At 44.1% G+C, this 21,733-nt stretch overlaps 1 protein-coding gene across 1 annotated transcript in view; it reads right to left on the bottom strand.

Annotated features, from left to right (window-relative positions):
- Positions 1-21,733, bottom strand: part of ARHGAP10 (Rho GTPase activating protein 10) — a 369,896-nt gene that overhangs the window by 1,199 nt on the left and 346,964 nt on the right. The window contains exons 21-22 of the mRNA XM_043973392.1: positions 8,938-9,090; positions 6,952-7,043 (exon numbers count right to left, since the gene is read on the bottom strand). Of these exons, the coding sequence (XP_043829327.1) occupies positions 6,952-7,043; positions 8,938-9,090 (245 nt within the window). The remainder of the gene's footprint in view (positions 1-6,951; positions 7,044-8,937; positions 9,091-21,733) is intronic.

Below are 21,733 nucleotides of genomic sequence, written 5' to 3'. Positions count from 1 at the left end.
ATTTTTCTCTCCTTCTTCCCCCAAACTGGGAGGAACAAAAGAAAAAAACAAAAACATAATAATGCATAGTCAAGAGGGCAGCTAGGTGACCCAGTGGATAAAGCACTGGCCTTGGATTCAGGAGGACCCGAGTTCAAATCCAGACTCAGACACTTAACACTTAACTAGCTATGTGACCCTGGATAAGTCACTTAACCCTCATTGCCCTGCCAAAAAAAAAAAATGCATTGTTAAGTGAGACATACCAATGCTGACTTTGTCCAAAAACATACATCTTCAGCCCATCCCCTGTCTGTTAGGAGATGGGGAACAAGCTTTATCACTGGTCCTTGGGATTCATGGTTGGTGATCGCATTAATCAGAGTTCTAAAGTCTTCCAAATGCATTTATTTTTACAACACTGTTGCTAGAGTAAAACAAAACCTTTGACAAAGCATTTAATATGATTTTTATGAAAAAAGATGGAGAATTGTGGACCGGATGATAATACAATTTGATGAATTTGAAGCTGGTGGAATAACTGCACTGAGAATAACCATTAATGGTTCAACATGGACAGGACAAGGTCTCCAGTAGAGTATCTCCGAGATCTGTTTGCTGTGATCTGCTTAGTATTTCTATCAGTGTCCTGGATAAAGGCATGGATGGCCCACTCACCAACTCTGCAGACAACACAAAGGAGGGAGGCACAGCTAGCACACTGCTGAGATCTGGGCAGACTAGAGCAATGGGCTGAATTTAATGATATGAAATTCAAAAGGTATAAATATAAGGTGTATATCTCACATTTGATTTAAAAAATCACCTTCATAGGCATAGATCATGGGAGGCATGGAGAGACCATAATTTGCCTGAAAATGATCTAGGGGCTTAAGTATAACACAAACTTGAATATGAGTCAGTTTGTGGCCCAATGAGGAAAATGGAATTTGGGGCAACATTAAGAGGACACGCTCCTAGGACTAGGCAGGTGATAGTATTCTGCCCAGGTCTGACTGAATCAGAAGAGTCATGTTCACAGTCTGGGGTGCCACAGTTTAAGGAGGACATCGATAAACTTGTAGATAATCTAGAGAGATGTGAAAAGGATGCTGAGGAGCCTTGAACCCATATCTTAGGAGGGGCAGTCAGAGGGCCTGAGGCTGGTTAGCTTCAAGAAAAGAAGACTCTGGCAAAGTGAATATCCAATGGGCTACCATGAGGCAGAGGGAATTAGACTTATCCCGTTTGGCCCCAAAGGGCAGAACCAGAAGCAATGAGTGGGAGCTGGGAAAAGGCAAATCTAAGCTTAAGTCAATGAGAAACAATAACAAAGTGCATTTGATGAGCACCAGCAGCTCATAATGGATGATATCAAGAATGATAACCAAACTGGCCTCCTCTGGGCACTCTCCAGCTTCGGATCCTCCCCAAAGTCTCAGGGTCCTCAGAACTGAACACCATCCCTCAGATGTGGTCCAACCAGAACAGAGTACAGCGGGAAAGAAGTGGGTCACTTCCTTCATCTTGGACACTTGGTCTCAATGCATTTCTAGGAGATTGCAATAGGTTTTTGCTTCCAGAGAGAGAGAACACAGAGCTGGACTGGGAGGCAAGGGGCCTAAGGAAAGTCACTTAATTTCTCTAGGCCTTGATTTCTTCATCTATGAAATGAGAAGGTTGGACTAGATGACCTCTAAAGCCCTTTCTGGCTCTAGCTTATATAGACAGCACTGTCCAATCTTATTAACCTTACCATTTATTTATTTATTTATTTGTTTGTTTGTTTGTTTGTGGGGCAATGAGGGTTAAGTGACTTGCCCAGGGTCACACAGCTAGTGTCAAGTGTCTGAGGCAGGATTTGAACTCAAGTCCTCCTTAATCCAGGGACTGGTGCTTTATCCACTGCGCCACCTAGCTGCCCCACCTTACCATTTATTAAAACACCCCAGTTTGGTTTTGGTTTTTGTTTTTGGATAGCCCCACCCAGACAAAATGTTAGATACAGCTAACCAAACATCCACCATCTTGTACTTGGGAATTTAATTTTTTGGAACTTGAGTATAAGATTGTACATTTCTTCCTATTTAAATTCAACTTATTAAAACTCAGCCATAAGCCTTTTTTCAAGCCCAATTCTTATCCAAGAGGCTCGAGACGCCAGGTCAGCAATTTGAACCTGGGAACACTCTTCTGCTAACACTAACTCTGCTTTTTCCCTCTGACAAAAATAACTCCCTTGGTTTGCTGTCATTCCCTTGACTTTCCTCATTTGGTGTCCAAAGACTTCGATTAAGGTCCTAGCCTGCATTCTTCATACTTGTGTGACTTGGCGTAAGTCACTTCAGAGCCCAGACCTGTTTTCTCATCTGTAAATTAGGCATTTGTATTAGAATTTAGTCACTCGATGCTTTCTAAGGTCCCATCCAGCATCTCTCTCCCGCTCTTCTACCTCATCCCAAGCTTAGAGACACTAGTGCTCAAGGGAGAGGATCTGACTAGTTCTCCGGTAGGTAAACCAAGGGAAGCGGCCACTATTCCTGTTGTCTACTCAAAAATACTGAAATCTTGGCAACTCCATTGGCTTTCTGAATCTTGTGGGGACTCAAGTTCAGAGTTCTAGAACTAAGGCTTTCCAGTAACACAAATCCCTTCTTACACCACACATGACATGATGACATTTCATAAATCTATAGAGTGGCTAAATACACCCACTGAACCTCTCCTCCAGTGTTACAAGGATGAAAGAGGAACCATTTTTTTCAAATGAGTTCAACAGGATTCCATCAATATTTCCTACTGCCAGAGTGTCTCCCATTTTTGTAAGAACTTGGCAGAGAGGACAGAAAGTCAGCCTCAGAATCAGTCCTGGGTTCAAATCTTCCCTCTAACACCTACTGAGTCATCCTATGTAAATAACCTGACCCCTCAATAACCCTAGGCAATTCTCAAAGACTTTAAGATGCAGAGCTGGTGCCAATTTGTAGGGGAACAAAATGTGAATTTGTGAAGCACTTATTATGTGCTAAGCTCTTTATAAATATAATTTCATTTGATCTTCACAACAACTCTGGCAGATAGGTACTGTAATGATTCTCATTTTAAGGTTGAGGAAATTCAGGGAAACAGAGATTAAGTGACTTACCCAGTGTCATACAATTAGTACGTGTCTGAGGCTGGATTTGAACTCAGGTCCTCCTGATTCCAGACTTAGTTCTCTATCCATTAGATATTTGCCTCTAGCTTCCTCTTGCTCCAAAAAGGGGTTTCTTAATCAAGAGTTCAACTAGCTTCTAACAACATATCTATATGTGAATAATCTATCTTCTAGCTTCTACCCTACAAACAAAAAATCCCTCCAAAAATATAAACATTGTAAAGCATTGGACTTGGGGGGGAGGAAGGCTTGGGTTCAAATCCCACCTCAGACACTTACTATCTGTGCGATGAAAAGGCAAATCACCTATTCTGTGCCTCATGTTTCCTCATCTTTCAAAAGATGGGGTCAGGACTTGATTTTGATTTTCATTCATCTTCCAACAGACACTGGCCTGACAGATGTGCCTGTGATCCACAGCTCATAACAATGAACGTCTAAATGCTGCCATAGCTAACACCGCCCACTACAGACAGCCTCAGTATGTATATGTGTATGCATATGGCCAAACCAACCAGGCTGCTTGCTCTCTGTGGTTTCCTTAAGCAATGAAAACTGATCTCAGCACCTTCCTCCCTGTATCTCCCACTCCCACTGAAAGTGTTACTCACAGACAGCATCACTGTTGCCACAGCAACTAATGCATTTTTATAATATGGGTGCTGGGGATTTTTTTTTAAAGGACACACACTGGACCCGTATGAGGAACCTTGTGAAAACTCTTGTACCTGAACATCAGATCAAACACCACCGTAGAGATAGCACCGAATAGGCTGTTACCTCTAGCTAGGGTTGAGCTTGCTGTTCAGACTTATGAGGAAGATAATACTAGATGACAGGAAATCACCTTCAAGCCTGATCTCTTTAAATGTGGTACATTTCATGGATGAATTAGCCTAAAGCAAATCTGAAGTATTAAGGGAGGTTTAGGATCCTGAGGGGCAGCATGGTGTAGTAGACAGAGTGTTGGACTTCAGAGTTGGGAAGACCTGGGTTCAAATCCTGCCTCCAACACATCATAGTTCTGTGAGCAGGAGACAGTCAGTTAACATTTATGAGCCTCAGGCTACTCTGTAAGACTATAAGGCTATAGGAGTGTTGTACTATCTGTTGGCAAAGGGAGTTCTCACACTTGCAGTTCCCACACCAGACCAAGACTATGGGGAGAAAATGAAGCAAGCAACCAGAGGTAGTTCCTACTACTTGTAGACACTGAGTTTCTTTACATCACATCAATACAGCTAAAGAGAGAGGTGCTAAAACCTACAGAGAACATTTCACCCTATTTGAGATACTGAATTTGAGACACCTTTGTCTCCCAAAAGAGATTGGGGAGTCACTAAGAGTCAAAGCAGACACCTGCTTTTTGCTCCAGTACTAAAGCCCTACTTTGATGAATTCTTGGTCCCTGAGGTGGGGGCCCCTGGGCTCTTAAAGTCTACACCAACAGACTGCACCCTTGGCAGGTCCTACAAGGTGTCAAGAATGGGTCCAGCAACTAGCTAACTAAACTGATCATTCAACAAAACAGCTGGTTAAGACCAGAGTGGTGGGTGTTTGTTAGGAAAAACTTCCTAACTATCAGAGCTGAATCCCAAAGTGGAATTCATTATGATATGTAATGATTGAATAAATTCATAAATTTAATAAATTAATAACATAACTCCTTATTTAATACATTACAAATCCCATAATTATATAAGATATCTCATGTATGCATTTGACTAGCTGTCCCTTGAGGTCCCTTCTAGGTCAAAAATTTTGTGATTCCACAGTATAAAAAAATACATATTTTAAAATTTAAAACACATATGTCCTCCCAAAGTGCTATATGGTCACATATTTTAGAAAACCAAAATCTCCAAAAAATCCAAATGTTGACTGTCTCAGGGGAGTCAGATATACAGAGTGAGTATGAGCAAGACAACTGTATCAGCTTCCAGGCCAACCAACAGAGCCATTATCCAGGGGAGCAGCCCCTGTGAAGGGGCCCACCCCCCACCTATAGTAATTGCCATTGGTAGACAGGTTAGCCTGAGAACACCAGGAACAGCAGCCTCCCCTCTGCCCCCTGCCCCACCCCACTGGTCCTGTAGTTTTCATCCAGAGAAGAAACCCTTATGGGGCGCCAACCTAGGAAACATCCCTGCCCCTGCTGTGGACCCTGCCTCCTCAGACAATACCAAAGTCCTTAACACTGTCAGATGGTCCAATCGCAGAACCTGAGGTGGTTTTGTCGATGGAATTGATAGGGAAGAAGGCGAGTCATCACTTTTCTTTGCTGCTATACCTAAGGACACTGGGCCTCTCCGTCAGGCTTAGAGTGTTGTCTCCCTCACGTTAGAACGTGAGCTCCCTGAAAGTAGGCGAGAGCTTCCTTTTCTCTATCTCCAGGGCTTAGCACAGTCCAGCGTGCTTGAAATATGCCTTTTCATACCCAGGCTGCCACATATTCTAACTGGGGCCTGGGTAAACGAAGTGTTGCAAGGGATTCCACTGAGGAAGCACAAAGCAGTGGAAGAACTAGCAGGTCTAGAGTAAGAGTATCTGGGTTCAAATCCTGCCCTGCCCCATGATTTCTGTGACGTTGAGGAAGTGACCCATCTTCCCAGAACCTCAGTTTTCTTATCTATAAAATGAAAGATGAACCAGATGGCATCCGAGGTTACTTCCAGCTCCAGATTTTGTGATTTCTCATGTTACCTAGAATAAGGGAAACCGGATGGATTTGCCCAAGACCTTTACTGGCATCGATAGAACATAAAGAGACCAACAGAAAGGCTTTGAGTATGTTAGGTGAACCCTCTGCCAAGGTCTAGTGGTGAACATGGACAAGAAGCAATGGGGAGGTGAAGACATGAACAGGTTAATATTTGTGCCAAGGGGAGGAGTATCCACATCAAGGGGAACACAGTTCTACTGACATGACTGTAGAGTGGCCTAGGCTGGCTTGGAGCTGCAGAGGTCGAACATTCCTGGCTTCACTGCTGCAGTCACCAAACTCAAATGTGTTGACTGCATTCATTGTAATAACATGGCAGAGTTGAGGATTTCAAGAGATAAAAGACATCCATGTTCACCGAGTCTAATCCCCTCGTTTTTCAGAGTTCCAGGAGTTGTGGTCTTCATTGGTGAAGGGAGTTCTCATACATAGAATTCCCACACCATTAAAATCATACTGGCCTAAGACTACAGGGAGAGAAAAGTGAGGCAAGCAACCCAAAGGTCATTCCTAATACCTGTGGACAATGAGGTTTTTTTGGACATCATGTTAACCCACCTAAAGGAAAAGCCATCAAAACCTGTGGAGAACATTTCACTTTCCCTAGCTGAGACACCGAATGAAGACTTTCATCCTCCAAAAGGGATTGTGGAGTCACTAAGAAGCAGAGCAGAGTCGTGCTTTTAGCCCTAGGACTACTCTGATGAGCAAACTGAGGCCCTAGGAAGTCGAAAGATTAGCACAAGTAAGTGGCAGGGGCAGGTCCACTTCCCACAATTCTGTGGGGTGCCACTGTGCTTCCCACGGGACCATGCCGCCTGGTCATTAACGTGCCAGACTTGAGGTCAGGACGACTTGGGTGTTTCACTCTTGCCCCAGAGGCTTACTAGCTGTGAGATCCTCGACAGGTCGCCTGACTCCTCTGGGCCTCAGTCTCTTCCTCTGTACAATGCAGAGGTTGGCCTCGATGACTTTTAGGGTCCCTTCCAGACTTGAACCTGCCATCCTCTGCCTGGGTTCTTTACCTGGCGTTATACTCATTTTGAGGTTGAAAGACTGGAGCCCCCGATGAACAGCCCCTGTCCGCACTTACCATCTTCAAAAACGGCTCCGATTTCAAAGGACAACTCGGAACTGTGCTCCGCCTCACACGGATAGACGGCCCGAGCCTTGCGACTCACAACGCTGAAAAGGAAGCGGCAGAGAGACACAGATGGAGCAGAGGAGGAGGACCCGGGGAGCAGAGACCTCCCCCTTCGCCCAGCCTTCTGCAGGCATCTCCATCTCCATCTCCCCAGTTGGGCAAACCCCTCCCAAACAAAAAGGACGGGAAGAGAAGGAACATCAGGAAAAGCCACAGTGGCTGATTCTCTAGTCAATGACGGGTTTCCAATCCAAACCTTCACCTCAGGGAGCTCTGGCTAAGCCTCTCCCTCCCCACCCCAGGCCCCCTTCTTCTCGCCTCGCTGGCTGCCAGTGGGTTGCTCTCCCCCTCTCATCCTGCATTGTAAAAACCACAGGGGAGACTTCCTTCTTAAGCATTTCAGTTTATCTATTAGGGGAACAGAAGGCAGCACAAGAGAGGGGGAGAGTGAGAGAAACTCATGCACACTTCAGGCACTTAGTGAGGAATCCCTAATGCAGATCTGTTTGAGATGGAAATCTACACCCCTAAGCCGGGAGAAGCCAGGGGCCTTCTTCACCCCCTTGGTCGGCCTGATTTAAAAAGACTTTCCTGCACAGAGGCTGGAGGAGCCCGAGGGAGGGTGGCCTTTCATCGGCTGACAAAGTGTCCTTTAGGAGTGCCAGGGACAAGGGCATCCTGGGGAAGGGCTGAAAACTGTGGACAGAGCCCGAGGAAGGCCAGGCTTCAGGCCCGCTGGGGTAAATAGAGAAAGGCAGAGAGGAGCAGGTATGTGAACATACCATGGGGGAAAGGTCAGGGACTTCAATTCTCCTCTTGTTTCCGCTGGAGAGAGAACCAAAACCCTTTCTGGGGTTCAAGTTTATCTGCTTGAAAACTAAAAAGCAATGTAGCCGTAGTAGAAAAACAGAGCTGCCCTTGGGGGGTCAGGAGGAGCTGGGTTTGAGTGCACCTTCTGACACATTATGGTGGTGGGACTCTGGGCAAGACCCTGCCCCTCTCAGTGGCAGCTAGGCAGCACAGTGGAGAGGCCATTGGGCCTAGAGTCAGGAAGACTTGAGTTCAAATCTAGCCTTATTGGCCACAGGCAAGTCCCTTAACCTGTGCCTGCCTCAGCTTTTCTGATCTACAGAAAGGGGTTAACAGCAGCACCTACTTCTGGAAGTTGCTGTGAGGATCAAATTAGATAATATTGGTAAAGTGCTTAGCACTTTGCCTGGCAAACAGTAGGTGCTATATAAATGCTTTCCCCCTCTCATCCTCCCTTCACTCCCCATCTATGGGGATGATAAGAAGGTCACGTAGGGGCAGCTAGGTGGCGCAGTGGATAGAGCACCAGCCCTGGACTCAGGAGTACCTGAGTTCAAATCTGACCTCAGACACTTAACACTTACTAGCTGTGTGACCCTGGGCAAGTCACTTAACCCTAATTGCCTCACCAAAAAACAAAAAACAAAAACAAAAACAAAAGAAGGTCATGTAAAAAAAAATCTTAGAAAGTGAGAGGCAGCAAGAATCCATGAGATTACAAAACCTCATCTCAGGGAAGCTTGGAAACAGCATTAGGAGAGAACACTGTGAGGAGACACTCATCCAAGGGAGATTAACTCAAGGAAAAGGGTTCTTGGGTAGGTACTAAGCACACAAGCCACCTCTTTCTGACAGGAGGCCAAGGAGGAACCTAAGGCAGAGTCAGAAAGAACTGGGTTTGAATCTCAATTTGACCTGGTCGAGTCACTTAACTGGGCTTCAGTCTCCTCCAATCCCCATGCTAGCACTTACCTTCAGAGCCTGTGGAGAAGAAACCATTTTGTGAAATGTACATAATTAAGCCGCATTCATTCATTTCTGCCCCGGGTCCGCTCATGGATGGGTAACGTACCCCAAACTCACAGTGCACAACAACATCCTCCAAACTCAGCTTGACTACTATACCTTTCAGCGGGCTTGTCAGCCACACTGGCAGAAGGAGAGAGGGAGAAAGATGGTGACACGGGTGATGAAGGGGCAGCAGCTGTGTTGGCACTCAGGCTTGCAGGAGACTGTGGGTTTAGCCACTGGACCATAGGAGGACGGGTCTGACTCGGGCTAAGGGCAAAAGGTGAAAAGCAGGATTAATAGGATGTTCCAAAGGTGGTGATACCAACTTCCCTCGCAGGAATGATGTCTCCAAATGGGGGGTGGTTGTGCAGTTACGGCAGGACTATATTGATCTTCCCAGCCCCACTTATCCTCCTTACCTACCCTCCTATATTTCTCTTTGAGATACCACACTAAAGAACCAGATATCCCTTATGCCAGTGAATCTCAGTGGAGACTGGATAAATATGAACTTGCTTGGGTGGGCCAATGATGGCAGTAACCAAGGAGTGGTTTAAAAAAACAGATCCACACACCTAAGGGATAGCTCTCCGGGAAGGGGTGGCAGAGGGAGATAGAGGGAAATTTAGGTGATGTAAACACAAAAGCTATCAATAAAATTTATTTTTTAAAAAACAACCCATCTGAACTTCCTGGAGTGTACAGATCAATAATTTACAAGAATTTCAGAGGCTACTCTACTCAGACCAGGCCCTCTTATCTATAGTCTCCTGAAGCCAAATGTTTAGGTCTTTTAACTTTCAAAATCCTTTCCCCTCTATTTTCTCACTTTGTCTCCCCTGGTTTTGATAATCCAGCATTTAGATCAACATTAGAAAAGTACAAAGATCGGCACTTGCCTACAAAGGGCCCATGGCAAAATCACCCAAAGGCAAAGCAGATCAACACAAGAAACTTTGTGAGGAACTAAACACTCCACAAAATGTTGGATTTTTAAAACACATCCTTTTGACTATTCTGAGAGGACCAGTCAGTTCACACCAGTCATTCAATAATTAAATTTTTTCTTAAACTCTCTCTAACCATGCACTCACTTTAAAATTACAATGTCCCCTGCTGGCATGAAAAGACCCTGGACCACTTGTCCTTTTCCCCTAACCTCAAACCAAACTCAACAGGGTCACAATCAAACTCATCACCTTCCCATCAAAATCAGCTTCCCATATCCACTTCCCCATTTTAGGTAGTAAAAAATAGACCCTTTTTTTCAGGCTCAGAACTCTGTGGTCATGTTTGATTCTCTTCCCTATAATGCCTAAAGTCAATCTGTTATTTGTTCTCCCCAATGGTTTCTCATATTTGCTACTTCTCCTACTTTCCCACCATTATCACACCCTAGTCCTGGGTCATTCATCCATGCCTGAGCTAATGGGACAGCCTCCTAAACTGGGAAACCCTCCTACATTCAGCCTATCTTATAGCTCTTCCTTAAATATAGCTTTTACCAGGCCAATCCTCTCCTTATAGAACCATGGATTTGTATATCTCCTAAACTAGTCTACATTCCTCCTTCACTTTCAAGATCCTCCATAATTAAGCCAATCAATTAATCAAGCAGTGATGAAGCTCTAGTTCCTTGATTTGCTCATCTGCAAAAATGAGGATGTTGGTAGCCCAACCATTCTGAAGAACAATTTGGAACTATGCCCAAAGAGTTAGAAAATTGTGTATAGCCTTTGACCCAGCAGCGGCACTACTAGGTCTGTATCTCAAAGAGATCAGAGAAAAGGAAAAAGGACCTAATTGTATAAAAAAATTATAACAGCTCTTTTTGTGGTGGCAAAGAACTGGAAATCATGGAGATGCCCATTAACTGGGGAATGGCTGAACAAGTTGTGGTATATGATTGAGACAGAATGTGGTTTCAGAAAAACCTGGGAAGAGTTATATGAACTCATTCAAAGACAAGTGAGCAGTATCAGGAGAATACTATACACAGTAACAGCAATATTGTAAGGATGATCAATTGTCAGAGACTTAGCTACTCTGATAAAGACAATGATCCAAGACAATTTCAGAGGCCCCATGATGAAAGATGCTACTCACCTCCAGGGAGAGAACTGATGAATTCAGAAAGATGGACTGAAGCAGTGGGCAGTGTTAGGATTTGAACTCAGGTCCCCAAGAATCCAGAGACAGGGCTTTTTATATATACTGCTTCATGATCAAGTAGGTCATAGGATGAACAATTTTTTTCAGCCACAGCAACTGATGGAAACTAGTCCAACCTCATTTTACAAAGGAAGACACTGAATCTCAGAGAAGTTCAGTTTCTCTCTCAAAGTCATAAAGGCAGAAGGTAGAAAGGGGGAAATCTAGACTTGAACCCAGATATTGCTGGCTCTAAAGCTGGCCCTCTAACCAATACACCACACTGCCCCTATTACAGACTTAAAGGACATTTACTACACAGAGGCAGGTAGGCAAAAGACAAAAGGCATTATGATTCTTTTATGGTCTCATTCTTTGAATACTTTATTTATGTTCCCATTCAGCCACACACTCATGGCCAATAAAAGGGATTTCACCCAAAGCAAAGAATCCCATTAATTTAAAGGCTAGCTGCATCACCAGCTACTAAATCCTGGGACAGCCAGAGCCGGTGATTCCTTCATGTTGACTTACTAAAAGGAAGGCGAAATTAAATTAGTAGAAATAGGAAGGGATGAGCTGAGCTGAAATTTCAGGTCAAACAATCGCCCTGATGCCTCCCAGCAATTATCCAAGGCGCCCTCAGAGAAGAAGAGGAGTTGTTCCAACACACCTCCTTTCTGTTTTTCCAAGTCATAAAGAGTCCAGGGATTAAATAACAGCCATCTATCTGCCTGGAGGGAGGACAGATAAGGCATGAAAATAAAACAGGAGAGGTTATATTTATAAAGGCCTTTCAAAGTAAAGATCTAGGGAGTTTTACTTTTATTTTCTGATTAATCCTCACATCTCTGAGAAGCAACTGTTACAGAATAGAAAGAACTATAGAGTGAAATTCCACCCGTGACACTTTGTCCCTCCCACCAAGTGACCTTGGGTAAGTCACTTCATCTTGGCCCTCATTTTTTTCTCTGTAAAATGGGAAGAATCAATACTAGGAGCATAGCTAACTCGTGCAGCCATTTGTGAGGGTCCGATTCATTCATCAAGGAATTACCGAGCACTTTAGTCAGTGATGGCCATTGGAGACAAAAGATAAAAACAAAACAGTCCCTGCTGCTGAGAAGGTTATATTCTATTGTAAGAGAAAAGCATGTACGCAGAGAAATATATATGTAATATAGAGGTGGTCACATTAATGGAATTCACACTGCATATTTCCATTCAAATGGAGCAACTCTCTCTACTTTACAAAATTGTAAGTGTGGTGTGAATTTGACCAGGGGATTCACTCTCATTTACTCCCACTTATCAGGGCTAGGATATAAATCACCACCACCCAACAGGGACGTGGTGGGCTCCCATCCCTGGAGGTCTTTAAGCTGCAGCCAAATGACCACTTGTTGGGCACGATGTCCTGAACCCAACGCCCACCAAGGTTCCCTTCAAATCTAAAATGTGGGGATTCTATGACCTTGCTCCTTCATTTAAGCAGCCACAAGGACCCCCAGAGGAGACGTCTCTCGCCCAATCTGGCAAGATTTAACAGTTATCCTAGAGCCATTCTTCTAAGGGCTGGAAACAAAAGACAAATGCACAGGACCCTGAGGTCCTCCTTCCTTGGGCAAGAGGCCATTGAACATGGAGAGCAAATCCATCTAGAGGCAGCTCTGTGGCATAGTGGACAGAGAACTGGACCTGGAGGCAGGGAGAAGCGAGTCCACATTCCACCTCAGACTAACTTACTAGGTGACCCTAGGCAAGTCACTCAACCTCTGTGTGCCTCAGTTTCCTCATCTGAGAAATAGAGCAATAACAGTACCTACCTCCCAGGACTATTGTGAAGCTCAAATGAAATTATGCCTGCAAATCTTAAAGCACTCTATGGGGGGGTATTGTTATTATTATTATTACTATGATTATTGTCGTCGTCGTCACCATCACCAACACCACCACCACCACCATGGAGGCCCACACATCAAGTGGTTAAATTCCTATATTATAGGTTGGGGAGAATAAATTTCATAATTCTATTGGTTTAGTCCTGACCCATGGAAAATTCCCTGGCAAGGTGCTCCTCCGTCCCCACCATCTCCGTCCCCACCATCTCCGTCCCCACCATCTCCGTCCCCACCATCTCCGTCCCCACCATCTCCGTCCCCACCATCTCCGTCCCCACCATCTCCGTCCCCACCATCTCCGTCCCCACCATCTCCGTCCCCACCATCTCCGTCCATGAGGTTCACTGACTTAGACACAAACACTTACTCTTACCCTGATGAAGTCCCCATCTAATTTTATTCACCAAGGAAATTCTCCCATATCCCCATCTCCATAAACTCCACATGACCTACACACCTTTTTGATCAAAATTCTTTCTACCGCCTCATTTTTAACATCCACCTGGCTCTCCCCTGGGTTTACCACATCCCTTGAGATCTCTCAATCTCCTCACTTTTGTCCATTTCCCCAGGCTCTAGCTAAGTCCAGCAGCAGCAAGCATGAATATAATGGCTGCTCTCTATGATCTACGGAGACTCCCTCAGTCACCTTTCCTCTTAAGATCCATTAAACTCACTCAGACCACACTCACTGCATCCCTTTGCTGTCTGTCACTTCTTCTTCTTTGGGGCGTCCTCCCAACTTTTTCAATGAACCTGAAACACCTGACTCACAGTCTTCCTTTCCCTTCCATCCCCTGCATTATCCTGAGGGCCTTCAGCATTCACAATCACAATCCATCTAGCAACCTGGCTCCTCATTTCACAACTCTGTCATCTCCATGTTTTCTCTTCCTCCTCCTCCTCCTTCTTCTTCTTCTTTTTTTTTTTTTTTGGTGGGGCAAAGAGGGTTAAATGACTTACCCAGGGTCACACAGCTGGTAAGTATCAAGTGTGTGAGGCCAGATTTGAACTCAGGTCCTCCTGATTCCAGGACTTGTGCTTTATCCACTGTGCCACCTCACTGCCCCTCTCCATTCTTCTTGAATGGGGAATCATTTACTTTAATGCCACTATTATAACCAAATATACAAGGCAAACATATTTGTTAATTCCTCTATACTCAAGAGTTCCCAGTGGCTGGAATGCCCTCTTCCTCCATTGTCGCTTTTGAGCTCCTGTCTCCCCATTTAAATTCCACTTCAAATGTCACATCCTCCATGAGCCTTTCCTGAGCCTCTAGTGGGCCGCTCCTCTCATGGACCTAACATGGCATTTTTGTTTTGGAAGTATCTAGTGCATATATTATATAATGTATGTTATAACTCCCTAGGGGTGGTGTCACATCCTCCTACTAAGAGACTAAAGCATCAAGAGGTCAGGAATTCCTGACTCATCTCCACAGCACCTCCCCCAAGCACCTTATGCTCTGCACACAGTAGGTGCTTAATCAGTCACTTAATTAGTATTTATTTAAGCACCAGCAATGTTCCAAGAACCAGAGAAAGGCAAAAGAAAGTACCTGCCCTCAAGGAACTAACAGTCTAATGGGAGAAACAACATAAACAAGATACATACAAGATAAACTATTGGTAATCAGTGCAGGGAGGGGACCAGCATTAAAGGGGATCAGGAAATGTGCCTTCTTATAGAAGATTTTAGCTGGAACACAAAGGAAGCCAAGGAAGCCCAGAGGCAGAGATAAGCAGGGAGAGAATTCCAGGCCTAAATGCTCAGGGAGATGGAATATCTTGATTAAGGAAGAGCAAGAGGACAGTGTCACCACATGGAAGGGAATAAGGCAAGAGAAAACTAGAAAGGAAGGAAGGGCCAGTTGTAAAGGCCTTTGAACACACAACTTTTAATAAATTTTCATGTGATGCATTCCTGGTACCCAGCTATAAGAGATGCTTGAATGGCCATGGTCAGCACTGGCAAAACCCACTGATTTTATTTAAACTTGAACTGAAGATCAATTAAAAAAATAACAACCCAAGTGCCGCGAGTGTCTTAAAAGCCACACTACAATACTTGGTTGCCTGAAAAAGAAGGAGGCTCCTTTTTAGAAATACTCCAAAACCACATTTACCAAGAAGGAAATAAATTAAGGGAACTGCTAATAAATCCGACTGTTGTTTGGCATCTTTCAAATTGAAGAGCGGATTGAAGGAATCCTCTCTCCTAAGGGCTGAAATGAAGGCAATCCATCCTGGGGAGGGGAAAGAGACCTGACATAATCATCTTCCTCAGAGAAGAAATGGCACTGTCTGGTACCGTCAATCTGGGGTATAAAAGGAAAACAAAGACTACGGCACGGGAAATAACGTAAGGATTTGATACAGATATTCAGACACAAACTCCGGAAAAGATTTTATTGTTCGTTCATCAGGCTGTTCCTAAGGTAACACGGCGAAAAGGGGGCTGCTTGTCTCCAGAGAGAAGATGGAAGAAGAGAGGAAGGGTGTGTGTGTGTATGTGTGTGTGTGTGTGTGTGTGTGTGTGTGCACACATGTGCGTTTCACATTTCAGTCACTCACACTCCTAAGAAGTGGAGGATATGAAGCACCTTGGAAAAGGAAAAGGCAGCCGCTCATTACAGAAAAGAAATTCTGGAAGGAGCAATGTACACTTACACTTCATAGCACTGATTTTTCAAAAATAACACACAATCAACTACCCATGTTTGTTACTTCTGATTCAGATGGTGATCCAGCCTTCCCAGGGAAAGGGATGAGGTCTAGACTCATAATTTATTTATTTTTTAATTTAATTTTTTTTTTTTGTGGGGCTATGGGGGTTAAGTGACTTGCCCAGGGTCACACAGCTAGTAAGTATCAAGTGTCTGAGGCCAGATTTGAACTCAGGTACTCCTGAATCCAGGGCCGGTGCTTTATCCACTGCGCCACCTAGCTGCCCCTCATAATTTTATTGGTAAAGGAGAATCCCGGGTGAGAAAACTCTCTCTAAGCAATGCAGAGTCAGCATTTTCTACACGACTTAGCCTTAACATAGTTGCCTACCCAGGAGCACAGTTTTCTGTGTCTTGTCAACAATCACACCATCAGTAGGTGTAAGAGATGGGACCAGACCAAGTCTTCCCAGCTTCCACACTAGCTTTCTATCCACTATACTATACTGTCCACATACCTCATGAATATGACAAAAACTTTCTGGCAATGTAAGAATTAGAAAAAACGAGGCAGTTTAAGGGACAGGTGTCAGTGCTATACATGAAAATTGTGCAACAGCTGTCCTTGTGTCTGTGGGTGGTGGGGGGCAGGGCAGAACATACTCCAAAAAAAGAGATAGGGAGGGGGCAGCTAGGTGGTGCAGTGAATAAAGCACTGGCCCTGGATTCAGGAGGACCTGAGTTCAAATCTAGCCTCATACACTTGACACTAGCTGTGTGACCCTGGGCAAGTCACTTAACCCTCATTGCTCCACCAAAACAAAACAAAACAACAAAACAAAAAAGAGATAGGGAGAAAAGCTAAGATCATATACCATGTCCTTCATGTCCCCCAGTTATTAGAACTTTCTTCCACTTGAAAATATCTTGTATTATTCTTGTATTTACTTAATGTTGTATAACAAGGGCAATTAGGTGGCACACTGGATAGAGTTCCGGCCTGGACTCAGGAAGACTCTTCCTAAGTTCAAATCCAGCCTCAGACACTCACTAGTTGTGTGACCCTGGGCAAATCATTTAACCATGTTTGCCTCAGTTTCCTCATCTGTCAAATGAGTTGGAGAAAGAAATAGCAAACCACCCCAGTATTTTTGCCAAGAAAACCCCAAATGGGGTCATGGAGAGTCGGACAAGACTCAAAAATGACTGAATAACAAGAAGTCATATAATCCCAGTAGAATGTAAGCTTCTTGAAGGTAGGACTATTTCCTTTTTGTCTTTGTATCACAGTGCCTAGCACATAGTGGGTACTTAATAAATACTTCATGAACTGAATGGGTAAAAATCCCCATCATATTTTAAGAGACTCCCCCACATATTAGACTGATTAAATTCCAAAAAGAATTAAAAACCTACCTTCTGAAATATTGTAAGAAGATATAGGGGCAGCTAGGTGGCGCAGTGGATGAAGCACTGCCCCTGGATTCAGGAGGACCTGAGTTCAAATGAGGCCTCAGACACTTGACACTTACTGGCAGTGTGACCCTGGGCAAGTCACTTAACCCTCACTGCCCCCCCCCCCGAAGATATAGGCATCAAATAAAAAACCAGAACTTAGAATAGACATTTTTAAAACCTCCTTTGTAAAGTTAGCAGAAGCTAATGTATAAGTAGAATGATCTTTCATGCCAGTCTGTAAAATGTGCAGCATACGTCTAGAGCAGCTGGCCTCGGCAAAAGTGTTTGAAAATGTCAAGAAGAGATAGAAAGAAATATTGTAGATGTGTATACTATGGAAAGTCTCTGCTCAAATGCATGCTGTTGGCATGTTCCTCAAGAGATGGGGAAAGAGTGCTTCCCTTGGCCAGAATATGTGCTGGTGCCATGAGAGATGAAAAGATGGGAAGGGAAAGGGGAGGGTCCGGGTCGAGGGAGTAACTGTGGTGTGTGGCGTGTATCAGACACTTCTGACTGGACTGAGAAGGCAGAAGGCCTGGGTTCAAATCTCACATCAGAACACTTGCTGGCTGTGTGGCGTTGGCAAAGTCATTTCCTCTCTGCACTTTAGTTTCCTCAACTGTAAAATAGCAGGGTTAAGACTTGATGGCCTCAGGTCCCTGATCCTCTCTCCTCTTTTGGAGAACTTTTGCAGTCTGCAATGTGCCCCATGATGCCCTGGCTCTGTATAACCTCTATGCCCTACTCCCATTTTTAAGAATGTTTGGGGGGGCGGCTAGGTGGCGCAGTGGATAAAGCACCGGCCCTGGATTCAGGAGTTCCTGGCTTCAAATCCGGCCTCAGACACTTGACACTTACTGGCTGTGTGACCCTGGGCAAGTCACTTAACCCCCACTGCCTCACAAAAAAAAAAAAAAAAAGAATGTTTGGGAAGGGGCAGCTAGTTGGTACAGTAGATAGAGCACCAGCCCTGGATTCAGGAGGACCTGAGTTCAAATCCAGCCTCAGACACTTGATACTTACTAGTTGTGTGACCCTGGGCAAGTCACTTAACCCTCATTGCCCTTAAAAAAAAAAGAATGTTTGGGAAGTAGGTGGCACTTAGCATGGCACTAATCACAGGGCTAAAAGGTGAGGAATCAGGCCTTGGCTGTGTCCCCGGGTGGTACCAACATTAACTTTCCCACAAGACCAACAGAAGCCATGCCAGTGGAGGAGAAACAAAACCCTGAGGGATATAACCTGAAGGATGGGGTACTAAGTAAGAGTCACTAATGAATCCACAATAGGCCACAAAGCATAACTTACAAACTGCCAGACATGAAGGAAGATTTTAAAGGGCCCTTTAAACTAGGATCCCACACTTCTCAGGCACCAGAAATATCAAACAAGGAAGACAGCAGGTACTCAATGTCTATCTGCTGACTGATCAGCTATAAAGAGCTATTAAGTTCTGCGTGAAAATCCCCTGCTCTGCACAAATCCTCAAAGGAAAACGTGAGAGGGGGCTGGGGAGCTTGCCAGGAAAACCATTCCTAGATCAAGGAGTATAGAGTCAGAGTGGAATTGGACTTGAGAAATGTTATCCAATCTGCCTACTTTTCAGATGGAGAAACAAAGGCTCAGAGAGAGATCTAGTGACTTGTCCAAGGTCAAACATGAAATAAACAACACAAGTAGGATTTAAACCCAGATCATCCCACTCCAAATCTAGCGCTCTTCCAACAATGATGGGATTCTATTTGATGCCCAGAAAATGAAAGTAATTCCTTTAGACTTTCACCATGCTGGGGACACTGCCTTCTCTTGTAGGCCAACATTCTGATGATATTCTTTCTACTTGAGAACAAGCCAAACTTAGATTGTGGCTGCCTTCAACTAAATACTCAAGATCTCCCACTATAAGTAAATTAGAGATAGCAAAATGTATCAAACCCATAGGATACCACAACCCTTTTCTCCACTTAAGAATAGCTTTCCTAGGTTTGAAATGGGGAGACAAAATTGGGGGGGGGGAGAAGGGCTCTTCTACACATACAAGTTTGAGGGACAGAGAAGAATTTTTTGGCTGGGTGGAGAGCTATATTTAAATCAGGGGGATAGACAATGGCAGGGGGACAGGGAGAGATGTTGATTTGGGTAGTGTGGTACAATCAAAAGACTCTGGACCCGATTTCAAACACTGCCCCCAGACACTTACAAGTGCAAGCAGATGTCATGTACCTCAATGGGCCTTGGTTTCTTCATATATAAATTAAGGGGGTTGGCCTAGCTGGCATCTGATCCCTCTTCCCATTTCAGACATGATGTGAGCAAGCCTCTGAGATCCTTTTCAGCTCTGTATCATGTGATCCTAGTTTTGAATGTATGCTTTCAGGTAGTATTCTTGATCAATTCATGGTCACCAAACACTTTATGCTATACAGCATTAATTCCCTGCTTAGGCTCTGTATTATAATTCCTTCTCCTACCAATCTTCCACTAAGGGAACCTATGCGTGTGATCCTGTGTTTCTAGCTTCTAGATGACATGACTGACTTAGATAAGAGAGCTGAACTTTAGCTTCCAAGCCAAACAGAAGAGAGATTGGAGTTTTGTTTCAGAAGAATCGAGGCTTTAGAGGGCTATGGGGTTTCATCCAGCAGCTTCTGGATTGACAGGAATGTTGAAAGCAAATGGTAATTCATACACCAAAAGAAAAAAAAAATGACCAAACGAGTAAAAATATGCTTACAAACTTCAGAGTATGTGCTTCACAGCAAGAAAGAGGCAGAAGATTAATCTTCCAAGAAGTCTGCCTAATGTATTTTACTGTGGGGAAAAATGCTTTATGGTCTGGGGACAGATTATAGTCGGACCCAAGTGATAGATTTGCCACCTGCTATGTGGCACTCTCACGCAAATATCTAACTTATAATGTCGAGTTTGCATATTGGGTTGGTCTTTCGGGTTCCCTCTAAGATCTTGGGAGTTAAAGAGAATGCCTAATAGCCCTAACTTCTCATTGGCTAAATGGCTGAACATTCCACTGTACTTAAGTGTTTAATAAGGGATTAACCATGATGTGCATGTTATTCGTTCAGCTATAATAATGGCATCAAAGTAAGATGATCCCTAATGAAGACAAATAGAGGGAAAAAAGCCATGGGAAAACTTGGCTGAGGTGATTTAAAATGAACAGAGCAGAACAAGGAAAATTCTATAGAACGGCGACAATAATAAAAGACAATGGCATGTAAAAGCAGCCAAACTCAGATTTCCTTCCATGATCAAATCTGGTTCTAATATGTAAGTGATGAAGTACATTTCCCTTCTCAGTAGAGGGGTAAGGGACTACAGGTGAGAAGCGGTGCATACATCATAAAATGACAAATTTGTTGGTTACATTTTTCCTTCACTTTTTGTTACATGGAATAATTAAGAGGGCAAAAGGTACATTGCAAAATAAGTATAAAATCAAACCCCATAAATGACACTGATGAAAAGTTTACCCCCAAAAGGCCAAGGCTGAACTCAACTGATAATTTGTGTGTGTATTAAAATCAAGGTCTTTAATTTATGCCTACACCTTTCTCTCTCTCTCACACACACACACACACACACACACACACACACACACACCTTTAAAATGACACATTGGAGGGAGGGATGGGGGGGGTCACTGATCCCCTCTTCTCTATCTCCAAATAGAAAAAATCCCTTAGGATTCCAAAGAAGGGCAGCACAGCAAAGGAAAACCAGAACTGAACCATATGCAATTCACTAAGATGCACAAGTGACAGGAGATAAAAAACAATAATGCTCTATGCCTTTCACATCTTGTACCAATGACCAAGAGGACGGGACAAGCTAAAGGAATTGAACTGGGTGAAGTCTTCAACAACACATACAAAAGGTGGGAAAGAAGAAGAGAAGCAGTTCTAAGAGATTATCACTATGTGGATGGTCCATAGTAGGTTTCAAAAGCTTTGTTGGAGCTCAAGACTGCTGAGAATAAGACCATTCACAGAACAAGAGCAATCTACACAGGTCCTAATTATAACAGCTCACACTTGTATAACACATTACAATTAACAAAGCAAGCCTCTGAGGTAGGCTGCATAAATATTAAGGTCTTCCTTCTGTGAATGAGAAAATGACCTTAGAAATCATGAGGTACAGAGGGGCAGCTAGGTGGCGCAGTGGATAAAGCATCGGCCTTGGATTCAGGAGGACCTGAGTTCAAATTTGGCCTCAGTCACTTGACACTTACTAGCTGTGTGACCCTGGGCAAGTCACTTAACCCCCATTGCCCCGCCAAAGGAAAAAAAAAATCATGAGGTCCAGCCTCATCATTTTACTGGGGGGGGGGCAGGGCAGGATTAAGAACAAAAGAAGGGGGGCAGCTAGGTGGCACAATGGATAAAGCACCAGCCTTGGATTTAGAAGGATCTGAGTTCAAATCCAGCCTCAGATACTTGATACTTACTAGCTGTGTGACCCTGGGCAAGTCACTTAACCCCAATTGCCACACACACACACACACACACACACACACACACACACACACAAGACCAAAAGAAGGGAAGTGTCTTGGCCAAGGTCAAAAAGATCTATGAAGTGGCCAATCCAAGGGTCACCCAGCAGTGTTTCCATTCTACCACACTGCTAGCAGACACACAATGAGAAACATACCACCTGCTTCCTCCCCTTTTCACTTCTTAGAGGAGAAGGGAGAGCCATCCTTGCTATT

Source organism: Dromiciops gliroides, chromosome 6, assembly GCF_019393635.1.
Source record: "Dromiciops gliroides isolate mDroGli1 chromosome 6, mDroGli1.pri, whole genome shotgun sequence".
Classification (NCBI taxonomy): Eukaryota; Metazoa; Chordata; class Mammalia; order Microbiotheria; family Microbiotheriidae; genus Dromiciops; species Dromiciops gliroides.
This window is presented reverse-complemented; position numbering and strand designations above follow the sequence as displayed.